The sequence below is a fragment of the Typopeltis vanoorti genome, chromosome 3 (genome assembly GCF_054136105.1).
Source record: "Typopeltis vanoorti isolate ZY-2024b chromosome 3, IOZ_Tvanoo_1.0, whole genome shotgun sequence".
NCBI lineage: Eukaryota > Metazoa > Arthropoda > Arachnida > Uropygi > Thelyphonidae > Typopeltis > Typopeltis vanoorti.
In genome coordinates this window covers 16,494,686-16,516,821 of record NC_143551.1, presented here as the reverse complement: position 1 = coordinate 16,516,821, position 22,136 = coordinate 16,494,686, and the positions used below count along the sequence as shown (strand labels likewise).

Below are 22,136 nucleotides of genomic sequence, written 5' to 3'. Positions count from 1 at the left end.
TTCGGTTTAGTCTCTAGAGGAGGGTTTCCGGACTATGGAAAAAATAAATTAAAAAATACATAAAATTAATAAAAATAGAGAAAAAAATCTTTTGTCCACTCTCTTTAACTCTACATATAAATATAGTACAAAATGCACTATAGATTTGCAAATAACCTTTGGTGGGTGAGAGCAACATAAAAAATATTAAATAAAAAATAAACAATGTATAAGAACCTGGAAGCATTAATATCGATAGAGATTTCTTAAAAGAAATAATCAAATTTGTGTGCGAAAGTTTAGCAATTCAACCAATTTTTACAGATCTTCACTGAAGAAGAGTCTCATTAATTACATAACACATTTGTGAATAGGGAGAAATCTATCTTTTATGACAACTGGATGGAAGCCCGTTTTATTATATATTATACATGCCAATTTGTGATAGAAGGAGGGGGGGGGGATCTAAAAATCCGAAAAAGAGCATTCTGTAATTATTTAGGACTCTGGGCTACTGTCGGGTGACCGCATATAAACATAACTACTGTTGAACTCTGAAATCTTTCTCTCTACTCTTTATTGTTTTTCACACCACTCCGTGCATGCAACGCACGCGCGAGCGCGTATGCACACACAGGTAAAATAAAAATAATAATAAAAATAAAAAAGCAAAGTGCAATCAGTTGATTAACTCACTGAATTATCGACTCGTTCGTTCCGCTCAAATCACTTAACTTGTTATGGTTTGCCACAGAGGGGGTGGGGCTTCGACGTCACGCGAGGGCGTGACCTGCAGTCCGGGAGAAACGCACGATGCGTATGCTTACAGCAGTTAGATGAAGAGACAGAGGAGGCGGGACTACATGGGACGACGTCCGTTGTGCGAACGCCACGATCGCATTGTGTGTCCCGCGTGAGTGTGCGGAGCAAGTCATTGACCAGAGCGTTTGTTGTTGGGGATGTCCGACACCTGCAGTGCAGATCGGGACATGAAGCCTTTTTCGCAAATCATCCGAAGCCCGATGAGCGACCAAGGTCACGAATCGGACGGCGACAGGGACAGAGGATGTACGGAGAGCGACGACACGACCGACAGTGGACAGGAGTCGGGATCCGAAGTCTCTCGCTTTCCGCCGTCCATCAGGGAGGCCGTCTCACGAGTGCTCAAGGGCTACGACTGGACTCTCATTCCGACCCCTAGCCGACCTGCGAATTCGGACAAAAGAAAGCCGCATGTGAAGCGGCCCATGAACGCATTTATGGTGTGGGCACAGGCTGCCCGTCGAAAGCTTGCTGACCAGTACCCCCATCTGCACAATGCCGAGCTGAGCAAAACACTAGGCAAGTTATGGAGGTAAGCACACCTTTAATATGTGCCCTACAGTGGGTCTTGTTAAATTTTAACATCATTTTCTCCTAGTTTTAATTGTATAACGACACATTCGTTTCTTGACTTTTAACTCGTTACTTATGATTTAAAGAGCTGCGTCAAAAATCCCCTCGGTGCGATGACCTCTGCGATAGTGTTTGCTATAGTAATACATGTTCTCAGAAAACAGTGCATTTAAAAACACGGTTTATTTGATCGTTACTTGTTAGCTGCCTGGAATCACAACGGAGACAACAAAGGCTGTGATCCGTTTTGCTGGATGGAAAAAAAAAACTCCCTTTAAAATCGGATAACTCACCATCAACTGAAAAGCCCTGATAAATGTTCTTCTTTTACCATAACGGTCTCGAACCCAGGTCTTTGATCACATGATAGTCAATCATATAAGGACTTTCCACACTGGTCGTTAGAAAACAAATCTTTTTCCTTTATATGATTAAACGATTTTGTTCTCTCATTTAAGAGGAGAAGAAACAAGAAACAGAGAAAGAAAGAGAGAGAGAGACCTACATTATTTAACATATAATAAATGACAAAGTGCCATTGAATTGAATAATTTAGACTTGGACATTTTTTTCATTTGGAAGGATAATGAATGAAAATACATACATGTCTTATGTATGTTTTGGTCCAACATTTATTCCAAGGTAGTTTATACATAAAAATAAAATACATATTCACTGAAGCTATGAAAAAATATCTCGAAAATAACGTCGTTCTAGAAATGTATAATTAAAATATTTCCGAAAAAGAGAATTGAATAGTGCACATAAATGCCATATTCGAAACAACATATCATGAGGGTCTATAATCTTTGCAAATTCATAGATGTAATATTGAAATCTCAAACCTAAACTATCCACTGCACTCAGGAAATTCATTAATAAAGAAAGCATATTCATATATCGTATTACCCATTTCTTTATACATTTAAATGCTAACCTAACTCTCACTAATAATGCACTGCTGAATAATTATTAATAATAGTGATGTGCAGTTTCTTGGAGTCTTCAATATTCTTCTGAATCTTGAGTGCTCCAAGTGAACATCTATAATTGTATATACTAATTTATATGAATAAAAAATAGAATAAAATAACATAAGAGCACGCAAGGTAACCGAATGGCCCGTTTTATTCTTCTTTTGCCATCTTTATCATCATATTTTTGATTTAGTCAAAGATAAATATAATATACAGCTGAGCTATAAATAATTTTCCATTGCAGATAGCACTTTCGGCTAGGCGAAAGTGCTATCTGCAATGTTCCGTATTTTCCTATTCCGTATTTAATTTTACATCGCTAGGCGAAATAATACTGTTTTATATTCTAAAAACATAAAGAAATAGTATTTCTTTCGAAAAGAAATAATGAAAGACATAACGATAATGAAATGGCTTCAATGATAGCAGAATCTTAATAAAAGAATTATTACTTGAAACCTTGAAGCGAGTAGCACCGTAAGATGGAGTTAATCTTTGAGGGGTGGTTGAATATACGTGAGTTATATTCTAAGGGTTGTTAAAAGAACTAGGCGTTGGCTAACTAAAGAACAACGATATATTAAAGGTGTCAGTCAGAATCTAAAAGGGCTCGAGTTTGGTGAAACTAATAGTTCGGGCTGATGAAAATGCACTGCCTTGGTTTGCAATCACCGAGTGAAATGACCCACCCACTGAAGAGAAATAGGGACAGGCAAAATTTTGATAGAACCTTCTTATGAAAATGCATAAAGCAGAAACTATTCTCTCTCTCTCGAGATCGTCAAGAAAATTCTGTTTATAAATAATGCAGATAATGTGAGAAAATCAAGCTGATTAAAAAAATAAAAAAAAACATTGGTTCAAGCTATCATTGGCAATATGTTCGGTTACGCGACATTTTCAAATTGGAGAAAATTTGAATACTCTTAAAATGCTTAGCAGATCTAACCGATATCGGAAATATAAAGCAAATATTCCTGGCTTCTGAATGAAAAGCTAAAATTCTTTCTTTGTAAGCTTAAACACGACTAATAGGAAAAAGAAGATATATATATATATATATATATATATATATATATATATATATATATATATATATATATATATATATATATATATATATATATATATATATATATATATATATATATATATATATTAAAGTTATGGTGATAATCTCACCCACGAAAGAGCGGAAATCTTAAAAACACACGTATGCATTTGGGATGAGCTAAGAATTAGATAATCCAAAAAACGCTGTTCCAGACACCTACATAGTACTTTTTAAGACACTTGAGAAGTCATAATAAACGGAATGGTGTCTTAATAAAGAGTGACGAAAATGAGTCGAAATTTCAGGAAATGAACGAATTCTCATGCAGAGAATCAAACTCTGGATTCTTGGGGTGACAGAAGTATAATTGACTAATAAATGATGATTCAGAGAACCTCGTTTCAAAAATATGAAACAGCAAAATGCCCCTTAAGAAGTTTTTAAAATAAAACCCTGAAGTATATATTTATAGACAGAAAGCTTCTAAGACATATAAAAAATAAAATCATTTCAGTATTTTATATATTTGATTATTATTGTCATATTATAAATTACTAATTATTTTCTATTTCGTTTGTGAACAATGCCTTCGAGAGCCTCAGTGGCTCAGTCGGTATAGACGAAGACCTTTGGCTGGAAAGACCTGAGTTTGATTCCCATCCATGATGTGAAGAACCTTTATCCTCGCTTTCGACTAAGGGTGAGTTAGCCGTTCTCGTAAGGAGGTAGAGGTTTTCTTTCACCCGAAAACTCGGTTTTTTCCTCCCTCAGAACAGACAAACCAGCCCGTGAACATACACACAGATTTACAGTCAAAAATATATTCTTAAAATCCTTCATTGGAAGGCTCAACCAGTCCTAAAGGACGGATGAGGAAAATTGGGTAAATCCCACATGACCACAACAACCATTTTTTCCATGTTTAATTTAAGCAAATTAAAATTCCGCCAAGGGATCACGATAAAGTACAAGATGGAATGAACAACGGAATATTTCGAAGTTCAAAACATTGACCTTTCATCGAGCATCAAATCCTTGATGATGTAGCATATTTTCCTGTAAGCAGTGCATCCAAATTTCCTGATCCTAATGAGTACATCGTTGTCTGGAAGAACAGCAGGAGGAAGTTATCAGGCGAAGGAGATCGCCTTTTTTCTTTCTTTCTTTTTTTTTTTTTTTGTAATCCCTCAGAGAATGTAATAATTCCGAAGATAAACACGCGTTCTTTGATGTCAAAAGGGGGATAAGTGCGGACCTCTCTTTTTTGCTAGTTGAAAAAACAGTACGGAAGAAATAAACAACAATCCTAACTAATGAGAACTAAGTCGCAAAATAATGTTCGGGAAAGCGACAAATCAGGATATCTCATACATAAGAATAGTTCACAAGGCATTGCTCTATGGAAAAAAGTCCCTTAAACTATTGAACCATGATGATTCATGAACAATGGAGCATCCTCTTCCGGGAAAAGTGGACTTGAACTTCAGGAAAATAATGTTTGGACAGAAGACATTGCATGGAAGTTAGGAACAGGAAACAAGATGGAAAAATGTCTTCATTGTCTCTTGGGAAATTGCCGATAGACATTTCCAGCTAAGCTTCTGCGTCACCTGCACACGATTCTTATTTCTCCAACTGTTCGTTTATCTCTGTTTGCTTCATCTCCTACAATCACGGTTCTACTTTTGGCATATTAAATTTCAATCTGCTTATATCTAAGCTTTTCATTAATATTTCAAATTTCTTCTGTAGTCCATCTATATATCTTCTATTAATGACCTCATTAATGATCTATTAATGACCTCATCTATTGTTTGAGATCATTAATGATCTCAAACAACAGAGCTCAATGCGAATCCCAGATGCCAACAATGAGACGATAACAGCGTCTCGAATTCAAACGTAAATGTTTTTGTAAATTTCGTTGTTCAACATCTCAACTCATCCTAAAGTGGTAAATAATAACCCATTGGTTTATGCTGAGTGAGGCTAGTGATTTTCTTCATGTTAGCTTTTATGCTCTGATCTACCAGGATGCTGCTGATGGGCAACAAAAATTCAATACAGCGCTGAACTCCCTTAAAACAAGAGAGATAATCCACCTGTTTTGCTGTGATGATTTTCCTGCAAAAAGGTAAGGGATACAGGCCCCTCGTACTTCGTCGCTGCGTACATCAGTGATTCAAGCTAAAGGCAAATTAACGGGCTTTTTCTTTTTCATTTTTTTACAAATGAAACAAAATTTCTCTTTACTTCATAAGCTAATTCCGTTAATTTAAAAAAGAAAGTTTCAGTGCAGTCACTTCTCTTTAGAGGGAATTAGAGTGATTTTCATCTAAAGCTTCGTAGTAAATGCTATTTCCAATCATTCGTCCTTGCCTAAGCAAAGTCGATAAACTAGCCAGTTCTTTGCCCCCCAGTATGGCATTAAATTATGTTTTGGAATAATCTTCAAACAATCTGTCTAAAATAATTTAATACAATCATTAAGTATCTTCCTTCAATGGAAAACTGAAATGAAAACTTTTTCAGACTGCCGTACTTTTGTCTTTTGTGGGTCATGGAATGCCTTTGGTTTGAGGAGTTCGGAAGTGAGAAAATCATGAAAAATCAGATTTTATATTACTGTTAATGAATATTTATCACTTAAAGAACATTCTATCTAATGAATGTTGATGTTTCATTACTGTCCATTTATAACCTTTTTGATTGTTTTATATAATGCTGTATTGTATATTTACATGTGTTTCAATGATACGAACTTCTAATGCTTTTATGTTGTTGCTTTTAAATAGGAATCTTTATATTTTTAAATAGGAATATCTACGGAATTAAGTTAAAAAAATATATTTAGTAGCACTGCGTAAGTATGAAAAGTACTAGGAATATATCATTTTTCTAGCTGTATATACAACATGCTTTGTCCTCTATACTCTATTCCTATTTAATTTTTGATAATAATACTTCAAAACGGTCAGTTTGAAATAAAATAAAATAAAATCACTCACGTTAATAGCTTAAAATTACTGCGCATTATACCTATACTCTGTTCGCTAAGATTGGGAAAACACTGATGAAGAGCCTTGTTCAGTAGGATAATGACAGCAGAACAAAATTTCTTCATCAGTTTTCCAGATCTTAGCGTACAGAATATCGCACATATATTACAAACATTGTATTCGTGAGTATATGTTCGTGGTACATCACATTTCGGGTTCTTTGATAACTAAATTTAACTTATTTAAGTTAAAGGATATTACATCCCATATTATGGGATGTAATATCCCTTAGAAACAATATGGGATATTACATCTCATATTGTTTCTTAGCCGAATAAGAAACGTTTCTTATTCGGCTAAGAAACAATATAGGATGTAATATCCCTTAACTTAAATAAGTTCATGTCGCCGAATTGAAGCCTTTGGCTCTTCATATAATTAGTACTAAATTTAACTATTATTTTCACGCATTCATTTTTCACCAACTTTGTTAAAAGGTAATTATAAACATTCGCCAAGTTTAATCTTTCTTAATTTTATTTTGTATGTGAATAAATGCTGGCAAACCATAGAACATTAAACCCAATAACGAACTGAAGGTTCGATAATCCACGGATGCTGCTCTAGAAATGGCTTCTAATAAGCGAGTTGCTCAACTGACACCGAGTAGTGAAATCATCTACTACCTAAAGACGTTCATAAGCATCTACAACCACAAACAGATGGGATTCGAATCTCTTCGAAATCCAATCATAGTTTGTTGTTTGGATTACGAAGATGTTATTCACTCCGCCATCCAGATCGGCAACCAGCATATGCATTTTACCAACTATCCTACTCTTTCATGGCAGTGTAAAAAACGTCCGTACCCAACCATTACTTGTCTTATTAAGCTTTTATAGCTTTTTTTTTATTTGCTCCTCCAGCACTCTCACTGGGGAGACAAGATAACGGTTGCACATATCATGAAGGGTAGATGTTAGGAGAAAACTAATTATGCCGTTTAGTTATCATGCATAAATGTATGTAAAAAGATCGTTTTACAGGCACTGCCAGAAGATATTGACACATATGCACAGATCGTGAAGGTAGGATTTGTCACCGAATAAGAGTTCATCAGGTCACCACGACAGCTGCGTACTTCCGCGTTTTAATAGTTATCATTTAAATGGGTGCGGTATACCGAAAATTATCTCACTGTCCTGATTACGCTTAAGCAAAGGCAAGCACGAAAGGAAACACAAACAATTTTGCCATTAAAAGGGATACGTCGTGTTGTAACACACAAGGGGGAAAAGGGGAAGGACATATCAAGGGATGCTTTCCGTTGAATCATCTCCATGTGACAGTGACGGAGAGCCTCAAAGATTGAAAGCGTGCTAAACCGTACTCCAGCACTGTGAGATCCGTCACTGTCGCTGAGGTCAAAAACTAGAGACGGCTAAGATACACTTTGCGATGATGGCTGTGTGGATTCGTAGCGAAACGCTAACTATACGCGTTGAAAGTAAGAAGGAAGTCTATCACACATTCCCCCCATCCGTGTTTGGGCTGTGGATTTTGGTGATCCGCGGCGTTTTTTTTTTTTTATTCTGAGTTTGGCTAAACTTTCAGATCTAAATCTAGAATCTGAAGGTGATGGGGTTTCAGCCAAGTACTCTGTGCGTCATCTGAAATGGCAGTCAATTGCAGCATCCTCTTCAATGCAGATTAAATAAGAATAAATACAAATACAAATAAAGATACACTACAGTGTTTTGTGCATCAAGCAAGTAGTGGAACAGTTATGTTGTTGTGCTTCTTGGCTGTTTGTTAACTGAACACACGCATATACATGTGATCTGCGTGATCTCTTTTTCTTCTGATCAAAGTCTTCTGCAAGTAACAGTAAACGTTCCTGCAGAATTAAGAAAAAAATGCACCCGGAGAAAAAATACAAGTTTCAACTGTTATTCTGCTACCCTACCCTGCTTCCAAAAAAAGGGAGTAATTACTTAGACGGAAAAGAGAAATGAGGAGGAACGCATCCCAAGAGTTTGGCGGCGGTCGCCTTCTCTATTGATGGCACAAGCAGCCTACTTCCCGCCACATTTACCGTAGATTCTTTTCGTCAACGACGCGAATCATCACTTCTACAAGACCAGTTAAAAATCTTCCTTCCTGTTTTTTTCTCACCGTCTCATTAAACTGAAGACAAAAGGAAAAGCTCCAACAGCAGCATTGACTCAAATACATGCAGACAAGGCTTCCAGTGTTCTGGACTTCGGCCACCTAAATTGCAACCCGATATTACGGAACTAGCCTGCGCGTGTTGCTATCGGTGACCCAAGGTCAGTGAGATGGTCCACGCCCTGAAAAAAAAAAAAAGTCTGAATACAGTGCTATTATCATCATCTTTCTCGTAACCCTTGCAGCTAATGTAAACACACACAGTAAACTCCTCTGTTAGCCGCCCATTCTGTAGTGAAGAGGGGATTTTACCACGATGTTAGAGCATCATCACCCACCTCCGCCAGGCGCCATCACAGTCTGCCCCGTCGATGTACAACTTTGTACAAATCGTCGCCCAGCAGCGGGAGGAAAACTGTCGCCTGTTATCGACTCAGTAAACAGAGTAGGGGTAGGCAAGACGGCGGCGGGCTAGACGTTATCGAAATGTCGGCACACTCCTTCTTGCAGGCCTTGTTACACGTGACCATAGGACGGTGTCGGAGATATCCTCATCCCCCTCCAACATTTTTTTCTTAAGGAAAGGGTGTTGTGCGGACGTTGCATTGTAGGGGAGGGTAGGGGGTACGGTGGTTGCCGGTGATTAGTGGGCCATTGGTTATCTAGCGACACTTCTGTCAAGGGGACGATGACTACGAGACAAGAGATGATCTACTGGATGCAGTGTAGAAAGAGGAAAAGCCTGTCTCGTGGGTGGACGGAGTACTCGTGGTGGCAAGTGGACAAAGATATGAGCAGAACTTACCAGTGGTCTTAAATTCCTGTAAAACACACTTCTCCGCAAGATTTAAAAATGGTGTAATTTCTAAAGCATACATAGAAGCGTCCTAAAAACTGTGAATAGTAAAAACGTGCTTGAGAAACAACTGTGGTTATTAGGGTAACTAAAATTTTCTCTGGTCAGTGGGTTACTAACCTTTAACCTTATTAGATAACGAGAATGGACAATTGGGGTCAACAAAACTAAGTTATGTGCTTGAAATGCAAATGGAGCAATGGATAGAATTATAAGAAACACTCGCTGTAATAATAGTAATAGAGAAAAAAATGACCGTTTGTAAAAGATAAATAAATTCACTGAATGATTTTTTTACTGAAGACCAATTTTGCAAAAAACCTACTAGTAGACGTAAAAACTCGAAAGCCAGCGATAAAGAAAAGGTGTTCGTCGGCAAATCCCAGAAGTCTAAAGAAATACAGGGGGGGGGGGAGAGTTTCTAAAGATAGCAACTACTTATTTCCCAAGAACAAACACTTCACTACTAAGGACTAAAGAAGTCCAAAAAAGAAACGGGAGAAAGGAATAAAAAAAAAATGCAATTCACACGAAAGGAGGAGAAAAATAAATGGCTACAAGCTTGGGGGGGGGGGGGTCAGTGTTCTGACTTCGATGGGATAAGATTACGAGGCTACCAAGAAATCTTCAAACGCAAGCAGCTAAATTTTAAGTTGACGGCCACGCTGATGGATTTACGATGTGTTGCAGTCCAAGAAAAACATTTTTTCTTGTATGGCTAATGAGATTACCTTTCTATGTTACTATTTCTTTTTCTTGAGATATTCTAGCGCTAATAGGTACATAAATAAAGTAAGAAAAAAAAACATGAGTGCCTCTCAAAACAGAGTGCAAATTCTCCTAATGTTTCAAAGCGCTTGTTGTATTAAAGTAACTCTATAAATTGTGTTTCCTTTTGTCCATACCTGGTAATCAGCTACTCCAACCAACAATTTTAATTAATGCTCACAGTGCATGTGTTGTTCTTATAAATTATTCTGGTTTTATGCGCGATTTAGTCTAATTGCTGAAACTTCAAAAAGCAATGACAGATTCATTTCAGAAAAACGTCACACTGAAAGCTCAGTACATAATCTATGAAAGCAACAAGCGATGGCCTTCTCAATGTTCAGTTGGCTTAATTTGAATCCGTGTGTCCTGTTGGAACAACTGTTGCAAGCCTAATTTGAATCAGTGGATAGCGTCTCTATTCTAAAAAGTAATGGTTGTGTTTTTGTAGTTTTCAGCTATCACATGAATTTCGCTTTCCAGTTTGAGACCACACTGGACAACGTGTTTGAAGGATGACTGTAAAAGTACCATGTTTGATCTCTAGAGTAGCCAACCTACGATACTGATAGCTATAGGTGTCTTTTATAGAGGGAAATGTTAAAAATGTAACAGTAGTTTTTAAGAAAAAGCTCTCTCTCTCTCTCTCTCTCTCTCTCTCTCTCTCTCTCTCTTTTACGATAAGTATCATGGGAATTGCACACATTAACGTGAAGGCGAATGCCGTTTCTTCCTTTACTATCATTATTTGCTATCAGGTTTATTTTATTATTGAAAATAAGCATTCTCAATCTAAGACTGAAGAGTTACGCACTCTAGCGTAGATGTAGGCGACCGATAGGGTTGGAACTAGAAACAGTGAGGTTCACAACTGCCAAAGAAAGACACTGGTTTTAGTTCTTATGCTCCTGTCAGGAAATAGTTCGAGAAATTCTCTAGAAGGACATAAAAATAGATTCACTCCCATTATCGAGTTTTAATCTATACTAGAGCCTGAGCAAGAGTTCAGCTAGTACTCTGGTAGAAAAATGCTAGACGTTCCATGAATGGAGAAAAAATATACTGAAACTGATAAACAAAGCGAGGATGAAGTTGCCAAGTGATCAGATCTAATGCTGACACATTAGAAAACATAATATTAACGTCAGTGCTTTCAAGGCGTGTAAGAGATTTTGACTGCAATAGGATTATCTGTTTGCATGTGTCCATTTAAAACTCGGAGGTTGAGCCATATGTAAACTGGGCTCAAGTGGATTTGAATTCCACAGCATTCACCGACAAATATGAACACATTTGATAAAATTTCACGAATTTTTACCTGGTGAACATTACAATAATTTTAAAATGTTTCAGAACTGTAAATTGTATTTAAACCCCTAAATTTCCAAATATATGACAAATATTTCATTGGAACAAGTAGAATGTCTGCATATTTGTCTATCTCCCTGTGAAGCAGCTATTATAAGCACAACGTATCTGGTAACGGAGAATAAACATAGAAAACAAATACCTCTTCCTCAGTTGACTTAAATTTTGTTTTTAGCTTAGTGTTGTCGTCAGCGGTGCGTTCACTGGGACTGTCCTTGCTGTATCGTTTCTAGGTGATCCAAATAGAAACAGCCAAAAGAGAAGGGCAAGAAATACACCAGCACAACCTACACATATGAAAAAAAAAAAAAAAAGAAATTAAAAAAAAAAAGTTAACTCCTTCAAATTGCTAATTCTGCGCGCGAGGAATTTCTTCACACACGTCATATCAAATCAACGCTCCTAAAAACATCAAATTTTCCCGAAAAGAAAATGTAACGCTGCTAATTTGGCTGGAGTGAAACAACAACAAAAAAAAAATTCTGCTACAAAAAAAAAATATATATATATATACCAGTAAAACCCTCTTTTGAAGATAGGTCGTCTTTCTTATCTTGAAATACTAATGAATTTTAATTTATTATGAGAAATTTTCACAAATTCATCATTGAAATGCGACTCAAGAATGCTCTGTTCTTCCTTTTTAAGCATTCACGTGTTACGCATGTATTGAAGAACATGTCCTCGACTACAAAGGCAGGATATCTGATGTGATATCGTGCCATTTGTCGTCGAGGACATTTTAATCGAGTCCTACCATTTTGATATCGTAATATCAAACGATAATTTAAAAAGAACAGACAAAGTGGTTCAACTTTCTTAATAAACAACAAGTATAGTAAGTGCTCTGTTCGTTTAGCTTATCGACACACTATCAAAATATCTCGGCATTCTTGACTGGGGGAGTAACCGAAAAAATCCAAACTTCATCGAATAAATACTAGTTGCCCATACATTCATTCTCATTTGGAAATTCCTAGTGGTTTCGTTCAAAACTAATTTTCCTGTTCTCATCTTTCCTTCAGTAAATACAAGAATTTTTCTGCAAAATTAGAAATTTGATCACAGAAATAGATCTAGAGAGGTGGATATAAACAGCTTACATCTATAATTGCCACCATATTAATAAATTCGTGAATTTGGATGTAAGGTCTGTTCCTTAAAACTTTCCGTCATATTCCAGCAGGAACCCACCCGATGTTTTTATTCAAGCTTTTGAGATTTAATTCACAATTTAATGTTACTTTATCCTATATGAATTTTAATTCAGATTTATTTTAGGTTTTGCATACTTAAGATATTTTCTTGAGAAAAGTTAATATCTGTAATCTTATTTTCTAAGACATGTCAGTGACTTTTTGTACTATTGCTCTCAATGAGATGTTTTGACTTTACTTATATAATAAACTCCGGTATATTTTTCCTGTTACAAACAATCTAATTAATAATTACCAGGTAAGCGGTTTTGTGCATATGCTTTTCACTTTTATTATTTTTCCTATGATTATTTATTGTGATCTACTGTCATTTTATTTACTTCTGTTTTTGTTATATTCAGAATATTTCAGAACGAAATGGTCATACAAGGCCACTGAGGAGAAAAAACATTTTTGGTTGTTTTCAAATGGGAAACTTAAACTTTGCAAATTAAAAACAAAATAGCATTTTTCTTCATAACTTTCTCTCAACATTAACTTCAATTAACAGGAAATAGAAAACATTTCTGTTATTGAAGCTATTCCAGTTTGAATTCGAAGAAAGGTTTAAGAGGAACTACAAGAATGAACCTGATTTCATGGCAGAAGTACAGTGATTAGAATCAATTTCAATATTACCAAGATGGTGAGTTATCGGGGAATCACTTGTATGCAACCCCGTTGTTCTCCAAGAGAGATGCAGAACTAAATTACTGTCAACAAATTATATACGCTTTTCACACTTCAAGTCTCGGATATACAAAACTTTATCACAGTCGATCTTTTCGTTACTTATGCGACTTACAAAAATTAATTATATAAAATAGTTAGGATAAAAAATCCTCTAGACACTAGCAGATAATGATGTTAAATATTAGGAAAGCGCAGTTAATCAGACAAGAGGGATATTGCGTAGAATAAATTTTAATTATCGGGGAATTAATAATATAATTAAGAACTTCTTAAAAAAATTGAATCTTTAAGTTCGGTTAAGAGATCCATAATGTTTCCAAAAGCTCACAATATATGTGCTGTTATGAAACTCAGATCGTTAATCCCAACAAAATCAGTTCAAGGAAATAAGTATTTATTTTATCTTACTTAATATAAATTAAGTAATCGTCAAATATTTGAGATTAAAATAAACAATAACATTTTCAAGAATGTTTGGTTCTTCAGCTACGCTTGCTTCGTCATATCATACTTTAAGGTTCGAGAGCTTAATGTGAGGTCTAGTTGCTATTAAACTACCTTTATTTAATTTCTAAACGAAAACAAAATATATATATAAATAAAAATAAAATATTCTTAATATAATTTCGAAATTTGTTTTTCTCATATGGATCCTCGGAGCGACTAGTATTCATCTCCTCTGCATGCCGGAAACCGGCTGCGATTCCCAACTGTGGACATTTTTTGATCGAATAATTCACAGAATGGATAGCGTAACCACCCTCAGACGAACAGGCCGTAGGTTTGAATACCACAGTTGCTTGAGAAAGGCTTCAAGTTGGGTAAAATTATCATGAACAATGGGGAAAATTATAGGAATTAAAATACACTAATCTAATTTTTTTCGATCAATTTTCATAAGCAGTTTTCTCTAAATCTTAAAAAAAAAAAAACCTACTTTTTTTCAACTGAAATGCAAAGCGCATTATCTTTTATATAATTTTATTCCTCTGGTTCAAAACGCATTAAGTCATTTCTCTTGGAATTATAATCGGAAAAAACTTCTTTCAAGAAAAAATTTGGAAAAACACTTGGAAAGGATCATATAGTTAATTGTTTTGAACGAAGAAATGAAAAACATGAGAGTTTAAAAATGTATAATGAAATACGAAAGAATCTTCCAGAATCAAAGGCTTATGTTCTTTTCAAAAATAAGCCAACCAACACTTTGAATTCAGCTTCCTTTTCACTATAAAAAATTGCTTTCAACTATAGACACCAGTGCGTCTTTTGTTATTCACTTATAAGTATTAACTCTCATGTTTTTCTTTTCTTCTTTCATAACTAATTAAATAATTTGTTTTTGGTATCTGCTGCTCATCACATTGTGTGTGTGTGTGTGTGTGTGTGTGTGTGTGTGTGTGTGTGTGTGTGTGTGTGTGTGTGTGTGTGTGTGTGTGTGTGTGTGTGTGTGTGTGTGTGTGTGTGTGTGTGTGTGTGTGTGTGTGTGTGTGTGTGTGTGTGTGTGTGTGTGAGAGAGAGAGAGAGAGAGATACTTAAAAAAAAACAGATATCAACTATACGAAAAGATAAACTTCGCTGAATATGTGTCTCATTCCTTATTGCTGCAATACATTTTCTTGTTTGTTGTGATCATCACAACGACCTCTCATACCTACATATCAATATTTGATGATTCTTTCTTTCAAAACAGTTCCGTAACACTGTTTGTATAGAGGAGCCCTTTGGTTTGAAAGACCCGGGTTCAAAATTTATTCTATGAGGAACTCAATTCAAATATTGAGTTAGCCGGTGAAATGCGGAGTTAGAGGGATTTTGTTCCCGGAAATTCAGGTTTTCCGTTCCTCAAAACGAGCAAACCTTGATATACAGATCCATTTGTAAAATACTAGACTTTAGGGATGCAGCAGGGAATAGCACGCCAGCTGAATTAATTGGCCTTGATCCCTAATGAGGTGACTCTATCCATCCTAAGGGACGAGTTGGTCGAAGAAGAAGATGTGTTCTAATGGAGGAGACTGGGTATGTCACAATTAATACAAGAAAATAAAGTGACTGCTAATTCACAGATGCTATATCGGAACCGGTTCCTCTTGTGAATACGTTGATAATAAATATCGTTATATATATATATTTTCCATTTGGTAAAAAAAAAAAGTTCATGTAAGAAGATTCAACGTTCATGTATGAAGAGAGAAAGATATTATGTTTTATTTAATTCGTTGAGAAAAACGTGAACCAAGAAATGTGTTTGCATGCAGTTAACAGTTATAACTCAGATCTCTACATCAAGGCAGGAAGGAAAAAGAGAGAGAGAAAAAAAAAAAATAACTTGGCAGCCGTCAAAACACCTGCTATCCCGCCACCCGAATGCACCACTAAAAAACACACATTCTAGCAGTCGGGCTGGAGGTTTGCCAGAATTTGTCTGATCCTCAGAAGCAGTTAGTGGGAATGTGACCTAGTGGGGTGGGCTATTTGGTGTCTGGCCAGCTACAGATCGGGTACAGTTTGCTGTCACTCAAAGGAAAGAAAAGAAAAGAAATATTGCGCTTCACAGAGGGAAGGGATTTGAGAGCATGAGGCAAAGTACACACACAGTCCAAATATAATGTACGGGGATCATTTGTGAGTATCTCGGCTTTAATGCTCCGTGCTGTTGGCATGAAGTTTTCCACATCAAGTTTAGGAAGGCAGTCATCTAATTCAAAGCTTTAGGATCTCCCATTTCTGCAAGAGGTCGCATACACATGATGCAAACAGCCAAAGGATTGATAAACGTTCCCAGAAGACCTGAAAATAACTCACATAATCTTTTTTTCATGTAAACATTCACCAGATGGAGCTGTAAGTACCGGTAATGATGAAGCACTGGAACCTTGGGTGTATTACTTATATGAAGGTTGATCTTGCCAAATGAAACAAGAAAAAAATCGAAAGTACAGAAATAAAGGATATGGATCCATCCTAATTCCATAGCCGAATAACCCAATTTGAAACTTAAAAGTTACAAAATTCACTATAAAACTCATGAAAATACAATCTTCGGTATTGGTTGCTTTTATATTGATAGTGTTATTTAAAACAGAGGAACCCTACCTAGGAACAGCATATTTGCCTTTTATTACTGGATTGATTAATCAAAGCAAATAAAAGACGACATATGGTTTCCTGTGCACAATTTGTACCTTTTAAGTAATGCAATACAAAGGCAATATAGAAAGCTTTATTCTTATAAACTTTATTCTTATATATATATATATATGACCTCGAGCTTTCTTTTCTCGATTGAGAAGGAAATGGATGGAAAATTTCCAATATGAGCCTCCAAAGCAGCTTGGTGGCTAATGACAAGGCACTTCGGTTGGAAAGGATGGGTTTGAATCCTGTCTATGAATCGAACCTTTAAATTGGCTTTTCAACTGAAGGGTTCAGTCGATCTCATATGGAAACTACAGGGTTTTCCTTCTCGGAAACTTGAGTTTTTCATTCCGTAGAAACAATCAAAACATCAGAAAAAGTTAACAGACATAGCTTAAGTTGCTTCGACCATATTTATAAATAGCCCAGCCTTTTCCACTCACCCAATAAGTAGAATCAGTTGGATAGGACTGGAGCCAAATAAAAATGAGATTGAAATTTAACTGTGGATGCACGATAATTGAAAAAGTAACAATAAAACAACGGCGGTGATGGATATATTCTTTAAATAAACCCAGCCAAAACACCGCTTTTTTTTCTTTTTCAGGATGATGTGATAGGAGATTTCTCCATCAAAACTGCCCAGAGAACATGGACATAGCTGGTTACGTTTTGGTTGCGGAAACCTCCGATATGGGCGTATTAGACTGGCTAACGAACCAAAAGTACTGAGAACACACACACACACACACACACACACACACACACACACACACACACACACACACACACACACACACACACACACACACACACACACACACACACACACACACACAGAGAGAGAGAGAGAGAGAGAGAGAGAGAGAGAGAGAGAGAGAGCACTATACTGAGAACATAATATAACCTAATTATTTTCTCTGCCTAGTTTTGCTGGAGGAAATCCGCTCTCAGATCGCCCTTAAAAATAATAAAAAAATAAAAATAAATAAAAAAAGGTTTTGATAGGCTTTCTGGTTTTACTAAGCAGTATATACATTCATTGTAATTATTCTATTGTTGTTGTTGTTTTTTCTCAGTTTGATCTCATTTTCATTTTGCTTCATTCCCGTATCCAACTGATTCTAGTTATTTTCTCTACTATTTCAGTTATATCTGGAGTTCTATTTATCAAGCATTTCGTGTTTTCATTTTATTAGCAACACTTCTTTTCTAGGGAAAAAATATATTAACTTATTGAATATGTTCTCATGCATCTGTGGGGTCTTCCTTCTAAGATATATGATTAAAAGTTGTGTGCAAGTGTAGCCTAATAACTATGAGTAGTTCTCTCTCTCTCTCTCTCTCTCTCTCTCTCTCTCTCTCTCTCTCTCTCTTCTATGTGTGTGTGCAAAACATCTGTTATCTAGATACCCAAGGACTGCTGAGAAATATCTTGGAATCTAGACTAAAGCACATGCATGTTGTCATGAATTGTCTTAAAAATACAATCCTTCTATTCTAATTGTGGGTGTAGCAATTATTGCTATTCTTCCATTGTTCGCGTCATCTTTAGTAATCCTGTTCATGCAGTAGTCGTGTCTTCTTGTGGTACTGATGTCTTGAATGGTTTCCTCTTCAGAATACTTTTGAGCCTGGAAAAGACGAAGTTGCAGGAAGAAAATATGGGTAAAAAGATAGATGGAAAACCATAGGATGTTGTACTTAACCAAGAACTCTTTCACACTTAACAGATGCGTAATGTGATGTGATATATTATCACGGTGCAGAAACTAAATGCCGGAAGACCATTCGTGAGACCGTCATGATGATGATGTAGCCGTAGGGAAGAAATTTCTGAAGTACTGTAGCGTAATAAAACAATCAGATGCGTTTTGATATATGAACAAATAGACTTCTTATAACATTTCATACGTTTTTGGTGATGTCATACTAGCAGAACGTAATGTGGATAGGTTGCTTCTTTAATGCATCCATTTCACAATTCGATGATAGAAGGGAGCGGGGGGGGGGTATGCTTGTATGATAGATCAGCTCTTTGACAACTAGATCAAGGTTGTCATCTTTTACGATAAGTGACAGCAGAGATGTTGCCAAATATTCTGCGCAATGTTAGTCATTTCTCTATAAAATTATTACTGAATAGTTTTAATGATTGATTTTCTTTCGAAAATCAATCATTAAAATGTAGTGAAATTTCCAAATGTATTTTCTAAAGTTTTTATAACCTGGAAGTATTATGAATCACGAGATAAGATGCCTGCCACGCATACCAAGGTAAAAAAAAAAAAAACCTTCATAAGTCTGCCAGTCTATTAACAAAAGCGGCACTTTTTGCTTCGTGCATTGTAACTTTTTGTATTTCAAGGGCCAAAAGCCCTTGAAATACAAAAATCCCGGGTATGACGTTGTGACTCCGAAAACAATAAACGATGCACTGAATTATCCGATTCACACTCCACTTGGTATCTATAGGATTTACATCGTAAGGAAGTACTAAGAGACACATCATTGTAAATATGTATTCTTAACGGATGTTCACATAGGAAGTTAATTGACATGAAATAAGGTTCGAAATTTAACTGATATGAAGGTAGTTTTTTAAATTCTCGTATGTGCCGTTGTCTCCTGCTTTTCTTATCTCCAGCCAGTTCTGCATTTATTTAATGATGGTCGTGTTACGTGCCAACTCAATTAGTCTCAGTACATAAATCTAACTCCGACCTTTATCAAGGGGTTCCACTTAAAATTTCAAAGCAAATGAGTCCGGGGACTACAACCTACGTAGCAGCATCGTTCCATTGTCAGGATCAAGACAGAGGGTGAGCGATTAGTCGTCGTGGCATACCTTGGCAAACGCTTTTCTGGCAGGCCTTTCGAGTATGCTGTTTCAACTCTTCTTCCTCACTTCGCTGAGCTTCACTGTCATTTCTCCAAAAAAAAAATAAAGCCACGTGCATCACTGTGTGCAGCAGCGGCTCCGATGCATGGTACATTCCCCATGGAATGCTCAGTTGCAGACAGAAAGCTTGTTGGAAGAATTTTATCTTTTAATCTGGTAATCTGACACGTCAGGGAATCTTTCTGTCTAGATGGGGGTTAGCAGGCCTTAATTTTTCTCCTTTCTGGTGTAACTGATTTACGAGTACAGCATTACGATGTAGATGTCTAAGAGGGAAGAACTTTTGCATTTTACATCAAGGTTAACGTAAGTGTTTGCTTTTCTACATTTTGAACTGGACACTTTGAGGAAAAATAACTTCTGAAGTGTTTTCATCTGAATATATATCAAATCAAAATAAACATAAGAGAGCAAATTAAGTAGTGCCACCAAGCAACTCGTAATGATCGATTACTTCCGGCACTCAGTATAACGAATAAACCGCCTTGATTTTGCTTTTTTTAATTTTGTTTTTATACTCCTCATGCGCTATACACGAAGTCTCTCTCTCTCTCTCTCTCTCTCTCTCTCTCTCTCTCTCTCTCTCTCTCTCTCTCTCTCTCTCTCTCTCTCTCTCTCTCTCTTCAGTTAGTCGAGAGTAATAAAAATTATTACGATAAATTTAAAGAAATGAAGTTCGTGAATCCTAATAGAATAAGATAGTTTGTGTGGCTTTTTGCTCGAACACAGAACATTCAAAATAGCGAAAATTTCTCAGAAACTATCTTCCTAACGATGTTCTTTAGCGCTTTTTTTAGAACACTTTAATCTGCCAATAACAAATCAGCCGAATCCAGGAATTATTGAATATTGATAATAACATAAGAAAAACTACTATAAATGGCTTGCCAACATAGAACTGGATGTTCGAAAGATGAATCGCTGAGTAGATCTCTCTCTCTCTCTCTCTCTCTCTCTCTCTCTCATAAGAAAAGAAGTACCATAAGCAGGATGGTCCATAAGCAGGAAGTTGCAATGGAATTTTTCCATTGTAACTTCTCTGATTCTCTGCTGATGCTTATATGGAATTCCTGAAATCAATAATTGGAATCATTGCACCATGATGCCGGAACAGTAACCAATTTCCAAAGCAACTCACATAATGAGAGCGTATATCACGTCTGTTAACCCTTGATCATCAGCAGTTTATCTAATTTTGGGGAAAAATCCACCTCCATATAAGATATGTTAATTCACCTTCATTTGAAAAGTCCTCGTAAAGATTGATCGCATTGCACCCTAGAAAGGAAATTCCAGAGGGATTCAAGAATATTAGAGCAAAGATATATGAAATTTTAGATGAAGAGGGAGTGAGAAATATCTTGGTTTTTTTTAACATATATTTCTGTAGTAATATAATTTACTTCATTTTGGATCTTTCACTGCTTCCTAGATGAGGTTCAAATCAAACCTTTCCAACGAAAATCATAATCATTTCTCCCACATTTCTGCTACAACAAGCGATTAAATGCAAAAATTGTCCATAGTAGGTAAACCATTATTAACAACAGCAGTCTGTAACCACTCGAAAAGTGTTGGTTGAGATGTAATACTGCAGAGGAATACTAGAAGGGAGATCACACAATATGTCGCATGAACAGCTGTTCGATCGACGATCATAAAGATGCCGACGTGGGATCTTTATGATCGACCACAGGCGTACCGACATATCATAGTCAATTATACTTTATCTACATATATGTAATTTTTTACAGAAGAGCTCTACTTTTACCAGCATCATAAGTAAGCCATTAAAAGTTATCTTCCTGATTCATAACAGAGTGGTGTTAGAATAATAAGTATAAAGCTTGCTTTAGTCTACTTAGGGCATTCTCAGTCCTTTGAACATATCAAACATCTCATCAAAATCAAAGTTAGACCACAACATGATGTGAATATGGATGAATGAGTCACAATTGACACTGATTAAGAGGAGTAGGACAATATTCTTTGATGTACATATAAGGAACGAAGTATCAATATGTGTATTGAGACATCGATACACACAGCGTATATATATATCGCCCTACATGTATGCCTAGAAAAATAGTAGGAGTGAAAGCTGTTCTATTAAAAGTATCTCCTAATCCCTTGAATTTCGCGCAAGTATTCAGTAGCAACCACACACGTCAATGGCATAAAAATATTAGAGTCTAGTTTGCTTCGCCAAAACTGTTTAATGGACTGAACCTGTTTTTGTAACCCCGTGGTGTATTTATTAGAGTTCTCTGGTATGTCCACACCTGCGACTCTCAGGAATTATCTCATTAAGGATTTTTTTGCAAAAATATCCTCCTATTCTCGTCAAGATGCTACGTTATTAATATTTAAAGCATATAAAAGAAAGAGGTAGTGCTTATATTTAAGTGACTTCCTACTTTTGTCGTTTTAATTAGAAAATTTCTCCTAAACAAACGAATTTCCTTCATTAGCCCAGTTGTAAACACACCTGGATGTTTTGACTTTCTTGGCGTCATATCTACTCCTATTTTTTTCTCTCTCTGGATAGAAAAAGAATGGTTGCATATAAAAAGTTAAATGAAATTCGTGGGAAATAGTGAACGTAAATTCGCATTACAGGTGGTTCACCAAACTGGTAT

At 36.1% G+C, this 22,136-nt stretch overlaps 1 protein-coding gene across 1 annotated transcript in view; it reads left to right on the top strand.

Annotated features, from left to right (window-relative positions):
• The first annotated feature begins 839 nt into the window (after nucleotides 1-839).
• The window catches only part of LOC150107948 (transcription factor SOX-9-like), a 51,441-nt gene continuing 30,144 nt past the window's right edge, over nucleotides 840-22,136 (top strand). The window contains exon 1 of the mRNA XM_090415482.1: nucleotides 840-1,333. Within this exon, the coding sequence (XP_090271608.1) occupies nucleotides 939-1,333 (395 nt within the window). The 5' untranslated portion in view covers nucleotides 840-938. The remainder of the gene's footprint in view (nucleotides 1,334-22,136) is intronic.